This window comes from Pristiophorus japonicus, chromosome 6, assembly GCF_044704955.1.
Source record: "Pristiophorus japonicus isolate sPriJap1 chromosome 6, sPriJap1.hap1, whole genome shotgun sequence".
Lineage (NCBI taxonomy): Eukaryota > Metazoa > Chordata > Chondrichthyes > Pristiophoridae > Pristiophorus > Pristiophorus japonicus.
Window position 1 is genome coordinate 261,353,318 of NC_091982.1, and position 19,680 is coordinate 261,372,997.

The 19,680-nt window shown below is 44.5% G+C and overlaps 1 protein-coding gene across 1 annotated transcript in view; it reads right to left on the reverse strand.

Moving 5' to 3' along the window:
• Nucleotides 1-19,680, reverse strand: part of meltf (melanotransferrin) — a 69,346-nt gene that overhangs the window by 11,328 nt on the left and 38,338 nt on the right. The window contains exons 10-13 of the mRNA XM_070883907.1: nt 11,229-11,325; nt 8,454-8,648; nt 5,037-5,193; nt 2,965-3,029 (exon numbers count right to left, since the gene is read on the reverse strand). Of these exons, the coding sequence (XP_070740008.1) occupies nt 2,965-3,029; nt 5,037-5,193; nt 8,454-8,648; nt 11,229-11,325 (514 nt within the window). The remainder of the gene's footprint in view (nt 1-2,964; nt 3,030-5,036; nt 5,194-8,453; nt 8,649-11,228; nt 11,326-19,680) is intronic.

Genomic DNA, 19,680 nt, shown 5'->3' on the forward strand with positions numbered 1-19,680 from the left:
TCCCGAGTTGTGATGTTGTTTAAGGCTCAGAAATGCCCTGCTCTTGCGATCTATTAGCTCTCGGATCTCCTGATCATTCTCATCAAACCAGTCCTGGTGTTTCCTGGTTGAGTGACCGTCTCTTTGCAGGCTCTGGTTATGGAGGCTTGGAGGGCAGACCAAGCACTGCGGGCATTCTGTCATTAGGTCAGAGTGTATAGAGAAAAGGAATGACTGGACTTCCAGATGTTTGATGTGCAGATGAAGTTCAATGCAGTGAAATGCGAAGTAGTACGTTTTGAGAAAAAGACCATACAGACACTGAACATTCAAAAAAATGATGGGCGAGAGTTTTCGAACATATATTTCCAGACATCTGAATTACAAGCAGAGACTATAGAAGCTGAGTTTGGTTACAGTAGAGAACACTGAGAGACAATCTTATTGAGGTAATGGCTTGGATTTAGTGTTAAGAATAACGGTGAAGTAAATCAGACAGCAACCTCTGGAGTCTGCACATACGCAGGTAAACACGGAAATCCTGAACTTGCTGTCCGATTTGCCTTGCTAATTCACAAGCCTCGTCGATAAATTTGGCATTAGAATGTATGTAAGGGTGTGAATTTGCTGTACATACTTGCCAGCTACCCACTAAACATGGCAGAAAAGTTGGTGCAGGTGCATTCAGGTGTAAGTGAATATTTAACAGCATGTCTCAATTACTACCAAACAACCTCTCTGGCAGTGTGGAGTGTCATTCCTTCAGAATGTAATTATTATTGGAGATTTTTAAAAATATTTAAAATTAAAATATATTTTTTTTAACATTTTCTTTCTGTCTCTTTTATCTCTCTCTGAATCGCAGCTTTCTTTCCCTCTCTTTATTTCACTTTCTGTACATGATTTTACAATGAGTTAAATATTCTAATTTATACTTTCTGGTTTAGACTCTGCTTGCCCTAATAAGGATTCTTTAATCTGATTGGTTAAAGAGCCATGCTGTTGCTTTTCCTGCTCACACACACCACAGAACCCTGTTAGAGGGTGCCGCGCTGGAAATGGTCTCTAGTAACCGTAAGTTGCCACTCAAAAGCCGAGGAAAATTCTGTGGGCAGCTATCGGTGTGATGGCAAGTGCCCTTCCTTTGCTGCTGACCATAAAATCTGCAGGCCATTAAAGATTACTAAGGGTATCGACAAGTTGAGTGCTGAGAAAATGTTTACTATAAGGAGCATAAGATGAAGGTCAGAAGAGGCAACTGACAATGATAATTTTAAAATTGAGTTGACAGGCATTTGGTGATGAGATTAGAATCATGGAATGGTTACAGAAGGAGGCCATTCGGCCCATTGAGCCTGTGCCGGCTCTCTGCAAGAGCACTTCAGCTAGTCCCATTCCCCCGTCCTTTCCCGTAGTCCTGCAAATTTTTATTCCCCTCAGGTACTTTTCCAATTCCCTTTTGAAAGCCACAATTTAATCTGCCTCCACCACCCTTTCAGGCAGTGGATTCCAGATCCTAACCACTCGCTGCGTAAAAAAGCTTTTCCTCATTTTGCCTTTGGTTCTTCTGCCAATCACCTTAAATTTGTGACCTCTGGTTCTTGACCCTTCCACCAATGGGAACAGTTTCTCTCTATCTACTCTGTCCAGACCCCTCATGATTTTGAACACCTCGATCAAATCTCCTCTCAACCTTCTCTGCTCCAAGGAGAACAACCCCAGCTTCTCCAGTCTATCCACGTCACTGAAGTCTCTCATCCCTGGAACCATTCTTGTAAATCTTTTCTGCACCCTCTCTAAGGCCTTCACATCCTTCCTAAAGTACGGTGCCCAGAATTGGACACACTACTCCAGTTGAGGCCGAACCAGTGTTTCATACAGGTTCATCATAACTCCCTTGCTTTTGCACTCTGTGCCTCTATTAATGAAGCCCAGGATCCCATAAGCTTTTTTAATCGCTTTCTCAACCTGCCCTGCCACCTTCAACGATTTGTGCACCTATACCCCCAGGTCTCTTTGTTCATGCACCCCCTTTAGAATTGTATCCTTTAGTTTATATTTCCTCTCCTCATTCTTCCTACCAAAATGTATCACTTCGCACTTTTCTGCGTTAAATTTAATCTGCCATGTGTCCCCATTCCACCAGCCTGTCAATGTCTTCTTGAAGTCTATCACTATTCTCCTCACTGTTCACTATACTTCCAAGTTTTGTGTCATCTGCAAATGTTGAAATTGTGCCCTGTACACCCACATCCCCTCATCTCATCTCATCTCATCTCATCTCATCTCATAGGCGGTCCCTCGAACGAGGATGACTTGTTTCCACAAGAGTTCACAGATGTTTCAATGAAGGACCCGATGTTCCAGTCCTGAACTCCAGTTGAGGGGGTAGAAGATGCCTGTGCGTGGATTGTTTTAACGCATGGTGACTGTTGTACATCAGCCACCACACGGGCTCGACAGAGCTAGGCCTTTATCCAGTGACAAGGGTTGAGCCCACATCCAAATCATTAATATATATCAAGAAAAGCAGTGGTCCTAGTACCAACCCCTGGGAACACCACTGTATACCTGCCTCCAATCCGAAAAACAACCGTTCACCCCTACTCTCTGTTTCCTGTCACTTAGCCAATTAATCGAGGGATATGGGTAGTGAACTGTGAATTGTTTTTGAACTCTGGAGCTGGCTACATTAATCAAAAATTGTATTTTCTGGTTCTAAACATTCTCATGTTCCTATCACCAGGATAGTGTGAAAGGGGATAGGTGGACAATTGTGAGAAGGGAAAATAAAGAGATACATTGGAAAGAAAGAAGGGCAGGAATATTGTGGAGGAATGGAATGGGAGAGAAGGAGAAATGTGTAGGGCAAAAGACAAGTGTGGGAGAAAAGTGAGTAGAGTTGCAGTTGAAAGGAAATTAGGGATTGAGAGAGGGTTTGGGATAAAAGTTGGAGAATCAGGCAGAAGAGCCAACTAGACTTACCATCAGTGTTATCTAAGACCGTTGTGTGTTTCACAAATGCGACATCTCCCACTTCTGTAAGGCATCTATTGATTTTAAGGAAAATAAATTATTTATAATGTACAAAAATGATGCCGGAACAATGTGCTGGTCGATAACATGCTGTGCTACAAAGTTTCCAAACACCAATTCTCCCCTATAATCCTGCATGTACTGAGCTCCCAATTCCTGAGTTCTGTCAGCCATTAAAAATCCAATTCAGTAAAATGTAGTTGTTTCATTCTCCTTCTCATTTTGTGCCTTTACCAACTCTACCAATGACACATTTATTAGCGTTGGTTAGCGTATATGATCATATGTAAAGTACCTTATTCAGGTGGTACATTGACCAATCAGACATTTTCAGATTGAGTTCTTTAACTTGCTTTCAGGGGTAAATTACACCACCACTTACTAGAATCTATACTTCAGATATAAGTTATTGCAGTGATCGCTACATAACTCCATAAATGCCTTAATGTCATCCCTGTCAATTCTTTACCTGTAAATTATAATAGCATTTCTGCTTCCCCCACCCCATTTAATCATTTCGCCATGTTTTACATCATGCATACCTTTGTTTAAAGTGTGTGAATGCTAGGATTTTATTGTTTTAGCAAACAGTATTTTACAACCTCCGGTGCTGACTGAGATTAATCTTATCATGTCGTATAAAGTAGTTGTCTTGCAAAGCCACATATTCTTCAGCTATCACCTTTGGTACTGAACTCTGATCAAATTTGCCTTTACCAACTGCAGATAAATTTCCTCATCACTTTTGCACAGCAGCTCTGATAACTCTTTAAGCTGTCTCATTCGCTCTCTGGATATATTCATGAAATATCGTGCAGTGAGATCAGCAAAACATTCACCTAAATATTACATTAAAAAAACATAAAGGAGTATGCTCTTTAATTCCTCTATAACTGAAACTCCCCCTGAGCTACTTCATTCCGCTGCTCCCATCCCAAGCACCTAGTCCCTCTTGAGAAGGCCACAGACATATTGATCTGCACTTATTTTTTTTTTTAAAGTTGTCTCCCATATTCTCTCTCTCCCAACATACACTGCAGGGATACCATGGCTGGTCAACCAGAGAGAGGATAACATAAATATTACATGAATTTTTTATATTAATTTCAATATATTATACCCTCCCCGCTCCCAAAAAAAGACAAAAAGAATTGCTTTAAATCATGAATTTTACTAGAATGCTACTTTTGTTCCCACAGTAATATCTCTTTCTAACAAACCTCCTGTAACAAACTTCTGCCCTGCTTTAAAGCTCCACTGAAGTCAGAACACGTGTTCAGATCTCAGGTCAAAATGATAAGAGCAAGGTTATTGTGTTTGTGATAACAAGGTTCAAAAGTAGCAATGATTTCAACAAAAACTATCTGGGAAAGAACTCGGGACTTTTAACCCTTTAGATTGCTTTTAGATTCAGAAACAATGCTGCCTCTTTTTTGTAATCCCCACCCTTATTTTTGTAATGATTTTCTCCTGTCTCTTTGGGTCCCATGTATCATTTCCTGCTTAAAAAGGAAGGTTGAAGATCTCCTTTCAGGGCCGTGCCAGAGATACTCTGTAGTTCACTATTACGAGGTGCTGGCATAACTTCACCATCCAATTTTCTCCCATCAGCGAGATGCAGGAGGCAGGGGTAGATTTTCCAGTTGCCACCTGGGATAAAAAATGTCATTGCAGCTCAGCTGCTCATTATACAAACCGGCCAATTTTCATATTCATTGATTTTAATGGAACTGAAAATCAGGTGCTTTCCAAAACAGGCAGCCAATCCATTAAACCGATTTACATCATGGTGGCGAGTTGAAAATCTACCCTCTAGATTCTGAGAAACTGTGTGGAATGATGCCACTGGACACATATCCTACCACCCTGCAGCTCACAGAACTGATAGGCCAATGGACCCCACCAGATGACAGTTTGTGCTCTTTTAGTTTACAATGCCACTGTTAACCCTTGAGTATATTAGATCTTGTAACATATTCCGACCCAGCTATTATTCAATGTACTATATTCTATCAGAGTACCTGAATGCTCCAGTATAGCCACTGTATCGTTCCTCTGCACCAAAGGCACACTTGGACTTCCCTTTGGCATCTCCAATGCACAATTGGCAAAGGTTTGATGGGTAACCCTTCTGCTTGGCACCTGGCACACAGCTTGCGGAAAAAAACTCACTGACCGCTGTATAGGAGATACAATGAAATAGTCAACCATCTCCAACTTTGTTAACAGTAACTCATGTTACTGCGCATATTAGCTTAAAGATCGTTCCTCCAATGGCAGGTGTGCATGTTGGGGCTACGGTCATTGTGATTAGTTCTGCAGCGCTTGGATACACCTGGGTGTAGATTAGATCAGAGCAGCACTTCAATCATTGGTGTTACTATATTCGCTACAGTTCAGGATGCAGGTCGATTTTTTTAAGTTGTGTGATAAAACTGATAAAAAAAAGATGTTATTTGTACATTAGCAGGTATAAATCCATTTTAGTGTATGTGGGGAGAAAGAAAGATTATAATTTTAAGGATTGATTGTCTACATCTTTGTGTCCTGAAACACTACCACTGCACATACACAAGAAAATCAAGTGTAACACTTTTAATTGCCAACTGCAGCAAGATTTAAAGATTTATTTTTTCCTATTTTCTGCATTAGATTCCATGACCATTGACTCCATCTGCTAGAAATTGGGGACTAACCGCCACTCCCATTCTTTCGCAATGACTGGTAGTCAGGGAAGTGCTTCATTTGATGCAGAAAGACTCTCACCACCACACAACAATCCATCCAGCAGACAATAGCAACTTGCATTTGGAAAGCACATTTAACAAAAGGAAATATCCCAAGGTGCTTCATATAGGGGAGATGGAATGAATCTTGAGCCCATATTCTCTGGTTCTACAATCTCACACATATTATCATGTTTCAATTTATTTATTCCCTTAATAATTTGAATTACTTGAATAATATCTCCCCTGAGCCTGAACTTTCCCAGGGTAAATAATCCCAGGCTATAAGACCTCTGCTCTTAGTTTAGATGCCTTAGGCTATGCATTAGTTTGGTTGCCCTTTTCTGTTAAGCCTCCAATGCTTGAATATCCTTCGTACAATGAACAGAATCTCGCTTCCTGTACTTCTGGTATGGCCTTACCAATGCCTTGTTCAGACTCATTAGCAGCATCTAGAATTTGTGCTTTATACTTGGGAAAAAATCTGCAGGGCTTTGGGGAAAAGGCACAGGAATGGGACTAATTAAATAGCTCTTTCAAAGAGCCGGCACAGGCACGATAGGCCGAATGGCCTCCTGTGCTGTAGCATTTTATGATTCTACAATTCCCACTGGCTATGCTGGTTAGCGTTCCCTACTGCTGCTGCACACCGCGCTATTGGTTTCAGTGAGGAATTCACCAATACCCCAGATCCTGTAGCCTAGAGTAATTTAGCTTATATTCCTGCTGTTTACTTTCATCCCCTAATCTCATTACCTCGCACTGATCTACTTTAAATGATACTTGCCACTCATTAGCCCACTTTCTGACCAATGTAGATGATGTTGTACTAGATTTGCCTGTTGTTTGAACAGTCTCCCCCCAATATTTGGAGTCATCTGCAAAATTAGGCTGCTTTGCTTCTGTCCCCAACTCCAAAACATTTCTCTATCCTGTAAGCAGCACTATTCCCTATGGCAGCCCCACTAGTGACCCTGTGCTATGTCAACATGGCTCCATTCACAGCCACCCTTTGCTTTCCCTGGCTCAGCCAACTTTCAATCCACCTGAGAAACCTATCTCTACTTTCATAGCTTCTTACCTTTTGAGATTAATCCCTTGTGTGACAAGTGTGAAATCTAAAAGCATCATATCCAGAGAATTTCTGCTTTCAACAAGGTCCATTTGTTGTCTCGGAAAACTGCAGGAAATGTGTTAGTCTAGATCTCCCTCCCATGGGCCCAAATTTCCCCCTTCGGTTTTTTCGGCGCACTTACCTGAGGTGCGCCGACTTTGTGCTTCCAAAACGGCAGCTAAACTGTAGCTCCGTATTCTCCCCGCTCCTCTGACCATCCTAGGCCTTGGCGTGGCATGGTAAAAGCAGTGAGGGGTGGAGCTAGAGCCCTGCTCCGAAAGCAGTGCCGGCAGCTGTGCGCATGTGCACTGGAGTCTGCGCACATGCGCAGTACCTCCTCGCCCTCCCAGCGTGTCCTGCAGGCTGTGAGCCGGACCCAACGCGCGCTGCCCCTATCCCGGGCCGAGTGGCCTGCCGCACAGGCTGAAGGCTACAAGAAAAAGGTTGGTGGGGGGGGGTTGTGGAGAAAGAGTTTTGATCCAGCGGGGGCGTGGGGGGGGCGTGGGGGGGGGGGGGGGGTGGAGAAGGAATCTTCAAAGATTTTCCAGTACTTTAATATCTTGCTATCTTTACTAAAAATTCCCTATCTGCAGTATCTTACAGCTCACCCACTACTGCATAGAATTTTTAAATATTACTAATTATCAGAGTCACACTACGCAATGCTGAACACCAAAATTTAAGTTTGCATTCTGACCTGCTTTTTTTGTTAAGTCTAATGTTTTAAATTTCTAAACCTAGTCGGGGTAATTCTTTGGTGCTGCAGAAGTCAAAATCCAATGTGTTGTGATGCCACACACGAATCCATCAGGCGAGAGCGTTGGTGTCTTGATCTATTATTTACAAAGAAAACCCTCCCCTTGCTTAAGTGGCCCCTATACTTCAGCCTTCATTAAAAGATCATTTTTATTCTTGTAAAAACCCCACGCTCAGTTTAATCAGGCTGATAGCACCTACACCCTGTCCAGTCTCGCTGCTTGGGATTTAAAAAAAATCTAGCATTCGTATCATAACACTGTCAGTTGGAGGCTACCTGCGCTGATCTCTTAACTCACCGCAGGGTTTTCTGTGAGGCCACAAGTGGCCACATACGCTGGCCTAAGTTAGTTTGGAACAACTATTACCTGTCGAAACTGGTGTAAATGGCCAAAACATGCGTAGGTAGCTGGTAATGCCCCCTTTTGAAAAAAAAACTTTAAAAAATCCTAACTAACTCACTTACACTGGCGCAAATTAAATGTGCAGAGTGGGGATTTTTAAGATGCTCCAGAAAAATCAAGTTGCTCCAAAAAAAAACGGAGCAACTCCTGGGGAAATTTGGGCCCATGCTGACTTCCTCTTGCCATGTTTCATTATCACTTTTAGGATGTCATCTAGCTCACTGGCTTGTAGTTGCCCAAGTCATTCCAATGCCCCTTTTTAAAGATTCGTGTTGTGGCGGATACTTTCCAGTCCAGGGGCACTACTCCAGTTTGTAATGATTCCCTAAAGATAGTGGCCGTACATCAAGGAACATCTTCCAGAATAGCAATTGAACAAAAGTCTTTGATGAGTGGCTGAAAACCAATTCTGTTTACTGCTAAAGAAATCTTTCTCACCTTTGCCAATATTACATTTGTTGGACTTGATTTGATCTCTCTCAATTAGAGTACCAACGGGGATGTTCCAGCCAGCTGTCCTGCCCAGCCCAGTGTGACATGACTTCTTTCCTCGCAGCTGATCGATGGTGAAGGCATTATGACTCGACCTTTTTACTACTGCCACAACATAATATGATGCTCCATCATTATCATCTAGCACATAAAATAAAAATAAATGAATGAGTTTTAGACCGTATGATACTGGGTGTGAAATTCAACTCTGCGACGGGCACAAGACAGCTGGTAGTTGATCAGCCAGCTGGGCACTTCAACTTTAGTGAGAAAGTCAATATAAAGTCAACGGAAAGGTAAATTGGGCAGTGTAGCTAATCCGCTACCACCTGGTTTGTATCCCTGAAAAAGCTGAATTTAACCTCCATTGTAATTGTAATATATGGAGCTGAGTTTGTTGAATGAGACACGTGCTCTGGTCAAGGAGCAGGTTGTAATATATGGAGCTGAGTTTGTTGAATGAGACACGTGCTCTGGTCAAGGAGCAGGTTGTAATATATGGAGCTGAGTTTGTTGAATGAGACATGTGCTCTGGTCAAGGAGCAGGTTGTAATATATGGAGCTGAGTTTGTTGAATGAGACACGTGCTCTGGTCAAGGAGCAGGTTGTTTGTCCCCACTTGGAGCTTTATCATTCAGAACCCAATCCAACCTCATCTGACGCGCTATATTACTTTCATTCAATACTTTTTCTCCGTAAAACGCCAAGCCTCATGCCAATAAGTAAAGCAGGTTAAGGTTACCAACATTTCGTTATCAGTCTCCTCAAAACCAACATCACTAACTTCCCGCCGCATAGCCAAATTGTCTAGCATATCGAGAATTGTCATGCACATCAAATCATGGCACACATCAAAAGCCCGTATTGGTCAGGAAACCCTCAACCAACTGTTTCGCAAAGACAGAACTCCTGGTCAAATGCTCAGAAACGAGTTGGAATCAGTACCAAAGGCAGCATTTCCACTGAGAAAAAAGATGAGCTTGGGTAACTAACATCTATATTAAAAATCACTTGTTTAAGGAAAAAATTGTAAGTGCAAAATAACTCCTAAAGCCAATTCATATTCACACAGTTTGTATCAATAAATTCTATTGGTGGAGAGGATCTGGAAATGCAGAGAGAGTTAAATACCCAGTTCACAGTCAGGTTTTACTTTGTACAGTCCTAGCATTGCATCACTTACAAATGTAACAGGTACTGCAGGTAAATGTGGACACTTTTAGAATGGAAAAGTTCCACAGGAAAGCCTCTCATCGGGATTTTCTATTTATTTTTAAATGGAAGGTTGCAACCCTCACAGAAATGTTAATATATATGTGCGACATTTGAGAAAATGCTTATTTTTGGAATGCATGTCTGCCCACTTGATATTCTAACTGGCGTTGTTGGCCTGCATGGAAACACCTGTTTGTCTGAAAAAATAATTGTTTTAATGCACGCAGCCTACTACTATGCCTGACTGAGAAAGAGGCTCACTTGTGTCCTAAAAGATAGCAACAGAACTGTCAAACACGATGCCAAGTTTGTGCTGAAGTCCAAGTGCTTGTCTTCATAGTAAGAAAGTGAGAAGCCATCTTCCCTTCTGTCCCTTGCTCTTGGTGGCATCAATTCAATTTTCCAAGCCAGAAGCATCTAGCCCTCACCTGAAGCAGAGCCAGCGGTCTCATCTCCCACTCTCAACAGCAGTTTGTTGTTGAGCCTGCCAAGTCAAGATGTAGATTTCCACGCACACTATGCCCTGAGCTGGACAATTTTAATACTGGCTAAAATCTTAAACACAACAGCTCACAATTTGTGGCGTTTTGCCAATATTGTCAGCAATGTGTCGAAGTATTTGAACAAGCTGTTTCAAGTAAGAATACAATCAATTTGGTAACTGGGTTTTATCTGCACACCAATTTAGCCCAAGCCAGTAATTGCCCTTGTCTTGAGATAAAGGCTGGCCTGGGGACTGTTAGCTACTTTTAAAATCAGTATCTTTATGTGGAGTGCACTCGTTCAACCTCGACATGAATCCCTGCATAGAGGACAAAGTGATAAATTCATGAGAACTACAAACTTAACACAGGCAGCTAGACTGGCTCATGTTGTGTAAATGGTCCTTTTACTTTGCTTCTCTAATAATTGTTATTTTTATTTAATACTTTTATGGAGATGTAAACACCTCGGTTTAACGTTTCATCTGAAAGACTGCCCTTCGAAATATCCTGTACTGCTGAACTAATCACAGAATTCTAATGAATCAAACTTTCCATTCACTCCCATTGGATAGAATTCCAGTGAACTAAACCATTCCCTATGTGCTAATGCTTATGCACAAAATACAGTACATTGACCCGCGAGAGACACTGAAATTCTAATCACTCTTGTATAAAATATTTTCTCAGTTTGTTGTTCGAATTGAATTGCTGAAGAAATGACTAAAGGGCTATGGAACAGAAATCCATTAATTATCTGAATTCATCCAGATCCAGCAAGGCAGTCCTTGTTGTGTGCTTGTCAAGACCGGTCTGTGCAATGATTAAATGTATCTGATGGAGGAAGAGTGCTTTAACTTTCCAAGGGGACTCAATGCCCTCTTATCTTCTGGCCATTATTGTTTCAAGGTTGCATGATAGTTCCTGAAGTATAAGAGCGAGCCCTATTGTTCCCACCCATGCACCCTTTGAGTGCAGCTCCGCACGGAAAGCACATGATTGCAGGATTACTTGTATTTCTTACTTGTATAACTTTCTGCCGCAGCAGGCACCAATCCATACAACTTTCCAGCTGCGTATATCTGTCCTGCATCCAGTGTAACTGCATCAATGTCTTTATTCTGTAAAAAGGCAAATAAGCGAATCAGTGCTGTGATTAACCCAAGCTTTATTAAGAAGGTTAACATAAATTCCATTTCATTATACAGTTTAAAGTAAAACCATTATAGGTACATTCAACATGAAGCCCAGCCACATAATTGGGGTGCCAGGAATGAGAAAAATGCTGATATACTCTGCCATATATTATAAAAAAATCTTTTGGGGATGCGATTCCCTTACCAGCAGCTTAGTGTAACCTGGGCACGGAAGCAAGTCACTCAACTGATAGATTCATCAGTGAACAAATCTCATAACCATTATGTGGAGCTGTATTCTTCATCCAAGATGCTGTCTACTTGCCTGCCACTGAGTTCTGTTACATTCATGACAGCTCCAGCATCAGCATTTAGGGTTAAGGATCTATACTGCGTCAATGAATTTCAGTCAGCGATTGAAACATAAATAAGTAAAGCAACTCTTTAAATGACCAATACTCTGAGCATAGGGATCCACCATCAAGCCTGCAATCAGAAATTGCATTGGCAAAATTGTGATGTATCTTTTCTTTCCTCCCCTTGGTTGCTAAATTCATTGGGTGGAATTAGTGGCTTGTTGCCGCCTCTGTTTTCGGCCCAGAGGGGCGGTAATTGCGGCGGAAAGCTCCGCCGGGACATTCAATGGCGGGTTTGTGGGGGGCGCGGAGCAGTAGCGCCCGGGAAAGGCGAGCTGATCGGTAGCGTGCCCGGATGGGACCATCTGTGAAAGCCGGTGGTCCGAGCTGTACCGGCCACAGTGAGTGAAGTAATGTCGACCTGAGGTAAGCGTGATTGTTTTTATAATTTTTTTAATTTTGTGATTAATGTAGATGTGGCGTCAGGAATGTTGTTGCTGGGTTTTTTCAGATTTTTTTTTCCCACGGAGCCTCTTTTAGGGCACTCCGAGACCGGCTGTTTAGCTCGGGATTTTCAGTTGCTCAGCCGGCCTAGTGCCCAAGGGAGGTGTGGAACGCCTCCCTTAGCGCTTCACTCCACGCTCAGGGCCCGGCTGGTGAATTTTGTGGCTGGAGACGCAAACCATTTCCCGGCACAAAATTTACCGCTCTGCCTCGATTAATGCCGCAACAGAGCAGTGACCGAGTTTCCACCCCGGTGACTTAATGGGCCGAAAATAGCGATCTTGCCGGGTGCATACAATGTCCGCACGCACCCGGCAAGACCTTGTAAATGCCGGTTCTCGACGCGCAATGCACATGCGCAGAGCACCGGCTTTCCCGATCGGTCATAATTTCTTTAGACAGATCCAACTCATCCCCGCAGGAAGGACATTCGCGGGGCAGAGACTGCGCTATTTGCCCAACTCATGCCCAGCGAATGTCTTTCAAACTCTTATGCCTGGTAAAAGCAGGCATATAGCATGTTCTCTCTGCACAGCGAATGAAGGCCTCCGACCAGAATCCTACGTTCCTCCGGGACCACCAGGTATTTTCGTAGATTTTTTTTCAGGTCGGAGGCTTTCGTCCAAAGGAAGCCTCCGGCCGCAATTTTTGGCCCATTTTTGTGCCGGGAAATGGTTTGCATCTCCAGCCACAAAATTCACCAGTCGGACCCTGAGTGTGGAGTGGAGCGCTAAGGGAAGTGTTCCACACAGGAGGCCGGGTGAGCAACTGAAAATCCCGAGCTATACAGCCGGCCTCGGAGTGCCCTAAAAGAGGCTCCGTGGGGAGAAAAAATCTGAAAAAATCCACCAACAACATTCCTGACACCACATTTACATTAATCACAAGATTAAAAAAATTATAATTAAGGAGTATGGTTTTGAGGGTGTTCACATCCCTGCAGTATCTCACCAAAGTGGCTTAGTGTATCAACAGGCAACTTTCTCATGGAGGACATGGTCCTCTCCACAACCGAGGTCCGCACATGCATACTTTCCAGCATGGGCCAATGGATAATGTCAGAAGTGGAACTTTGGCTGATTTTCCCCTTCATAGTCCACAGAAATGAAAATCCATTAAAGCACCCCTGGCAGATATCTGCTGTTAAGTATCGAATAACTCCACGAGACTAAGTATGGTGAGCTAGTTCAGGCAAAGTGAGGATTCAACATGGCTGCCAACACTCGATACACAGCTTGCACGTGTCTGCCAGTGACCGTTAGGACTCCGACAGTCGCGCCCTCCGGTGGCAGGTAAAATCCAGTTAACATACATAACATCATTCCCCTCCCCCAAAGTCCTTGGTACAGGTTGTATTTACCAGTTGAGACAGTCCGTGGCCTTCCACTCCCTGGTTGTTCTTCTCAGTTCGAACCCAAGCTTGGGTGAGTTAGTAGGACCACTGTTGCACTGCGGAGCAGTCGGTCTGACAGGACAGTCGGGGATGGTGGGTTCGTCTTCGTGAATGACGCAAGGGTCAACTGATGGTTGGATGTGTGTTGGTTGGTCGATGGTGATGTCATCTTCAATTTGTTCTGGGTTGTATGTGAATTGCAGTTTGGTTGGGTCGATGTGCCTCTTGCACGGTTGGCCATTTACCAGTTTGACTACAAACACCCTGCTCTCCTCCTTGGCCAAAACCGTGCCAGCAACCCACTTTGGACCATGACCACAATTCAGGACAAACACAGGGTCATGAACAGCGATGTCACGTGATACGGCCGCGCGATCGTGGTATCATTGCTGCCGTTGCCTTCTGGTTTAGACGTGATCATTGAGATCGGGTGTACAAGGGAGGGCCTGGTTTTGAGGCCTCTCTTCATTAACAGCTCGGCAGGAGGGACCCTGGTGAACGAGTGGGGTCTCGTCCAGTAACTGAGCAGAATGCGGGACAAGCGGGTCTGTAGGGAGCCGTGAGTCACGTGTTTTAGGCTCTGGTCAATGGTTTGGACAGCCTGCTCCGTTAGATGCGGATTTGAAAGGGGCAGACCTGACATGCTTGATGCCATTACGGGTCACAAACTCGTGGAACTCCGAACTGGTGAAACAAAATCTGTTGTCGCTGACAAGGACGTCAGGCAGGCCATGGGTGGCGAACATGGCCCAAAGGCTTTCAATAGTGGCTGTGGACGTGTTGGATGACATGATTATGCATTCAATCCATTTAGAGTAAGTGACAACTCCACTAAAAATATTTTGCCGAGAAAGGGGCCGGCAAAGTCTATGTGGATCCTTAACCACGTTTTGGATGGCCATGACCACAGACTCAGCGAAGCCTCCACAGGTGCGTTACTCAGTTGCACTGATGCACGCATGTCTCCAAGTCCGAGTCAATGCCGGGCCACCAAACGTGAGATCTGACAATGGCCTTCAGCATGACAATGTGCCTGGGTGGGTACTGTGTAAATCTCGCACAAAAGTTTCCCTGCCTTTTTTTTTACATAACAACATGATTACCCCAAAACAGACAATCAGACTGAATAGACAATTCATCTTTGCAGTGGCTATAAGGCTTAATTTCATCCTGCATTTCCCTGGGAATGGCAGACCCAATTTCTATTTAGGACACGCCTTTTTACGCTTGACAGTACAGGATCCTGGCTGGTCCAGGTCCTAATTTGGCGAGCCGTGACAGGTGACCTCTCGCTCTCGAAGGCATCCATGATCCATGACCAGCAGCAAGTCTGCGAGTTGTGCCATTTCCACCCCGGTGCTGGGCAGTGGTATAGGAATATAGGAGCAGGGAGGTCTTATTGCAGTTGTACAGGGCCTTGGTAAGGCCTCACCTGGAATATTGTGTTCAGTTTTAGTCTCCTAATCTGAGGAAGGACGTTCTTGCTATTGAGGGAGAGCACCGAAGGTTCACCAGACTGATTCCCGGGATGGCAGGACTGACATATGAAGAAAGACTGGATCGACTGGGCCTGAATTCACTGGAGTTTAGAAGAATGAGAGGGGATCTCACAGAAACGTTTAAAATTCTGACGGGACTGGACAGGTTAGAAGCTGGAAGAATGTTCCCGATGTTGGGATAGTCCAGAACCAGGGGACACAGTCTAAGGATAAGGGGTAAGCCATTTAGGACCGAGATGAGGAGAAACTTCTTCACTCAGAGAATTGTGAACCTGTGGAATTCTCTACCGCAGAGAGTTGTTGAGGCCAGTTTGTTAGATATATTCAAGAGGGAGTTAGATATGGTCCTTACAGCTAAAGGGATCAAGGGGTATGGAGAGAAAGCAGGAAAGGGGTACTGAGGTGAATGATCAGCCATGACCTTATTGAATGGTGGTGCAGGCTCGAAGGGCCGAATGGCCTACTCCTGCACCTATTTTCTATGTTTCTATGTTTCTAGCCGGCTAAGCGCATCAGCACAGTTTTCAGTGCCTGGTCTGTGGTGGATGACATAATCATAAGCGGATAATGTCAGTGCCCATATTTGGATGCGGGACGAGGCATTGGTGTTTATACCTTTGCTCTCAGAAAACAATGAAATGAGCAGCTTGTGGTCTGTTTCAAGCTCAAACCGAAGCCCAAACAGGTATTGATGCATTTTCCTAACCCCATGTACACATGCTAAAGCCTTTTATCTACCATACTACAGGCTCTTTCAGCCTTAGACAGACTTCTGGACATGTATGCAACTGGTTGGAGTTTGCCTGATACATTGGCGTGCTGGAGCAAACAACCGGTCCCATATGATGAGGCATCGCAGGCCAGCACTAACCGCTTACATGGGTCATAGTGTACTAGTAATTTATTGGAACATAGCAGGTTCCTGGCCTTCTCAAAGGCTCTGTCTTGAGATTTGCCCCAAACCCAGTCATTACCCTTTCTCAGCAACATGTGCAAGGGCCCTAGCAATGTGCTCAAACTAGGTAGAAAGTTACCGAAATAGTTGAGAAGACCCAGGAACGAACGCAGCTCCGTCACACTCTGGGGGCTGGGTTGCATTCTTGATGGCCTCGGTCTTCGAGGCCTGATGCCGTCTGCTGCAATTTTTCTCCCCAGGAATTCGACTTCTGGTGCCATGAAAACGCACTTGGACCATTTTGGCCTGAGTCCCACTCTGTCCAGACGACGCAGAACCTCTTCCAGGTTGTGCAGGTGTTCAGTGGCGTCGCGACCGGTGATCAGGATGTCATCTTGGAACACGACAGTTCTCGGGACAGATTTCAGCAAACTCTCCATGCTTCTCTGAAATATGGCTGCCGCCGAGCGAATTCCGAAAGGGCATCTGTGGTATATAAACAGTCCTTTGTGCATGTTGATGCACATCAGTTTTTTCGATGATTCGACCAGCTCCTGTGTCATGTAAGCGGAGGTCAGGTCCAATTTGGTGAACGACTTTCCTCCCGCTAGCGTTGCAAGCAGGTCGTCAGCCTTGGGTAACAGATACTGATCCTGTATCGAGACTCGTTGATCGTTACCTTGTAGTCGCCGCAGATCCTGACCTTGCCATCACTTTTCAACACCGGGACAATTGGACTGGCCCATTCGCTGAACTCGACTGGTGATATGATTCCTTCCCGTTGAAGTCTGTCCAGTTCGATCTCAACGTTCTCCTTCATCATGTACGGAACCGCCCGAGCCTTGTGATGGATGGGTCTTGCAGCCGGGTCTAGGTGGATCTGCACCTTAGCTCCCGTGAAGTTGCCGATGTCTGGTTCGAACAACGAGGGAAACTTGCTCAGCACTTGAGCACATGAAGCGTCATCCACTGATGATACGGCTTTAATATCGTTCCACTTCCATTTAATTTTCTCAAGCCAACTCCTGCCGAACAGCATTGGGCCATTGCCTGGAATGATCCACAACGAGAAACCATGCACAGCTCCATTGTACGATACCTTTATTGCCGCGCTGCCAATGACTGGTAAGAGCTCTTTGGTGTAGGTACACAGCTTTGCATTGATTGGGCTCAGTGTGGGTCTTTTTGTCTTAGTGTCCCACAGCTTTTCGAAAGCCCTCTGGCTCATTATTGACTGACTTGCACCCATGTCCAATTCCATGGATATTGGAACCCCATTTAAATTAACTTCCAGCATTATCGGAGGACTTTTGGTAAAAGAATGTACCCCATACACTTCTTCGTCCTGTACCTCGGGTTGAGTTGCCTGTGCCACTTGATCCACGCTGGATCGATCATCCTCAGCCACGTGGTGTGTCGCAGCACGCTTGCTCGGTTGCGGACACATTCGCTGAAGGTGCCCCATTGTTGCACAGCCTTTGCACACGTATTGTTTGAAATGGCATTGATGGACCTGATGATAGCCCCCGCAATGCCAACAAGGCGAGATTTGATTCACCCCCGATGGCGGACTTTGAGCAGTTACAGGTCGTACGAATGCGGATGAGTAGGCCCTGCCATGTGCAGCTCTGCCTGCTGACGATATTATTTTATGCACAGTACTTGCCGGTGAGTTTCGATGCTGGGAAGATAATCTGTTTCGAATTTTCGTCCATGGACATGCATGCTTGGGCGATCGTGATGGCCCTGCTCAGGTCGAGAGATTCAGCAGCCAGCAGCTTTCGAAGGATGACCTCGTGTCCAATGCCAAGCACGAAAAAGTCCCGCGGTATTTCCTCCAACGCAGCTCCGAAGTTGCACGGCCCAGCGAGACGTCTCAGGTCGGAGACAAATTCCGCCACGCCCTGGCCCTCTGAGCGATCGTGCGTATAGAAATGATACCTCGCCATGATGATGCTTTCCTTCAGTTTAAAATGGTTCCGAACCAACGTACACAATTACATAGAAACATAGAAACATAGAAAATAGGTGCAGCAGTAGGCCATTCAGCCCTTCTAGCCTGCACCGCCATTCAATGAGTTCATGGCTGAACATGAAACTTCAGTACCCCCTTCCTGCTTTCTCGCCATACCCCTTGATCACCCGAGTAGTAAGGACTTCATCTAACTCCCTTTTGAATATATTTAGTGAATTGGCCTCAACTACTTTCTGTGGTAGAGAATTCCACAGGTTCACCACTCTCTGGGTGAAGAAGTTTCTCCTCATCTCGGTCCTAAATGGCTTACCCCTTATCCTTAGACTGTGACCCCTGGTTCTGGACTTCCCCAACATTGGGAACATTCTTCCTGCATCTAACCTGTCTAACCCCGTCAGAATTTTAAACGTTTCTATGAGGTCCCCTCTCATTCTTCTGAACTCCAGTGAATACAAGCCCAGTTGATCCAATCTTTCTTGATAGGTCAGTCCCGCCATCCCGGGAATCAGTCTGGTGAACCTTCGCTGCACTCCCTCAATAGCAAGAATGTCATCGTAAGTCTTATCCGTTGGTCAAGTCGGTGAGAGTAGATTCTTGATAAGGTCATAAATTTTTGACCCACAAACGGTGCTTAATTGCGTTATCGGTTCCTTCCAATCCGCTGGCTACGAAGGACTAATCGAGGCAATCAGTGAAATCCTCCCAGTCTTCCCCTTCCACGAATCTCTCCAAAATTCCAACAGACATGGGTTGCGTGAAAGTTCGTGTTTTTAACTCGTTGCCAATTGTTAAGTATCGAATAACTCCACGAGGCTAAGTACGGTGGGCTAGTTCAGGCATAACCTTACTCCAGTTTATTTACTCTCAAAGTGAGGATTCAACATGGCTGCCAACACTGTACACACAGCTTGCACGTGTCTGCCAGTGACCATTAGGACTCCGACAGTCGCGCCCTCCGGTGGCAGGTAAAACCCAGTTAACATACATAACATCTGTTAAAAGCTAAATCAAACTGAGACCCTCTGATCCATATGTCTTATATTACCCCATGTGGCATCTTTAATCACTGGGCTGTAGAGTAACCATTTGATTAATTTATAGATGATGTGCTGACTATGTTCAGCCATGAACTCATTGAATGGCGGTGCAGGCTAGAAGGGCTGAATGGCCTGCTCCTGCACCTATTTTCTATGTTTCTACCTATTTTCTATGCCACAGAGTGTTAGGATGCCTGAAGTTCCGTCCTTGTTGGGCCCCCAATCCCAATCACATCATCATGATGCAGAAGTGCTGATTAGAAGCCAGGCAGTTCACAGGGTAATTGAAAGAGCATTAACTTCAAGTTGCTCTTGCATGCGATTCTTACCAGGAGATCATAAAGCAACACTGGCAAAGGCCTTGGAGCAGGTCAGCTGCCTGCCCTCTCTACTTGAAATGGTCATTGCCATGGGAAAATCAGAAGACACAGTAAAGTATGGAGAGAAAGCAGGAGTGGGGTACTGAAGTTGCATGATCAGCCATGATCATATTGAATGGCGGTGCAGGCTCGAAGGGCCGAATGGCCTACTCCTGCACCTATTTTCTATGTTTCTATGTTTCTAACATAAAATATGAAACTAAAATAATGGGTTTTCCCCATTATTTTTTTTTGTAATTAAACACTAGATACTGTGGAGGTAATCTGCTTATTTTATTACATTCATTTAAATAAGCTGTTG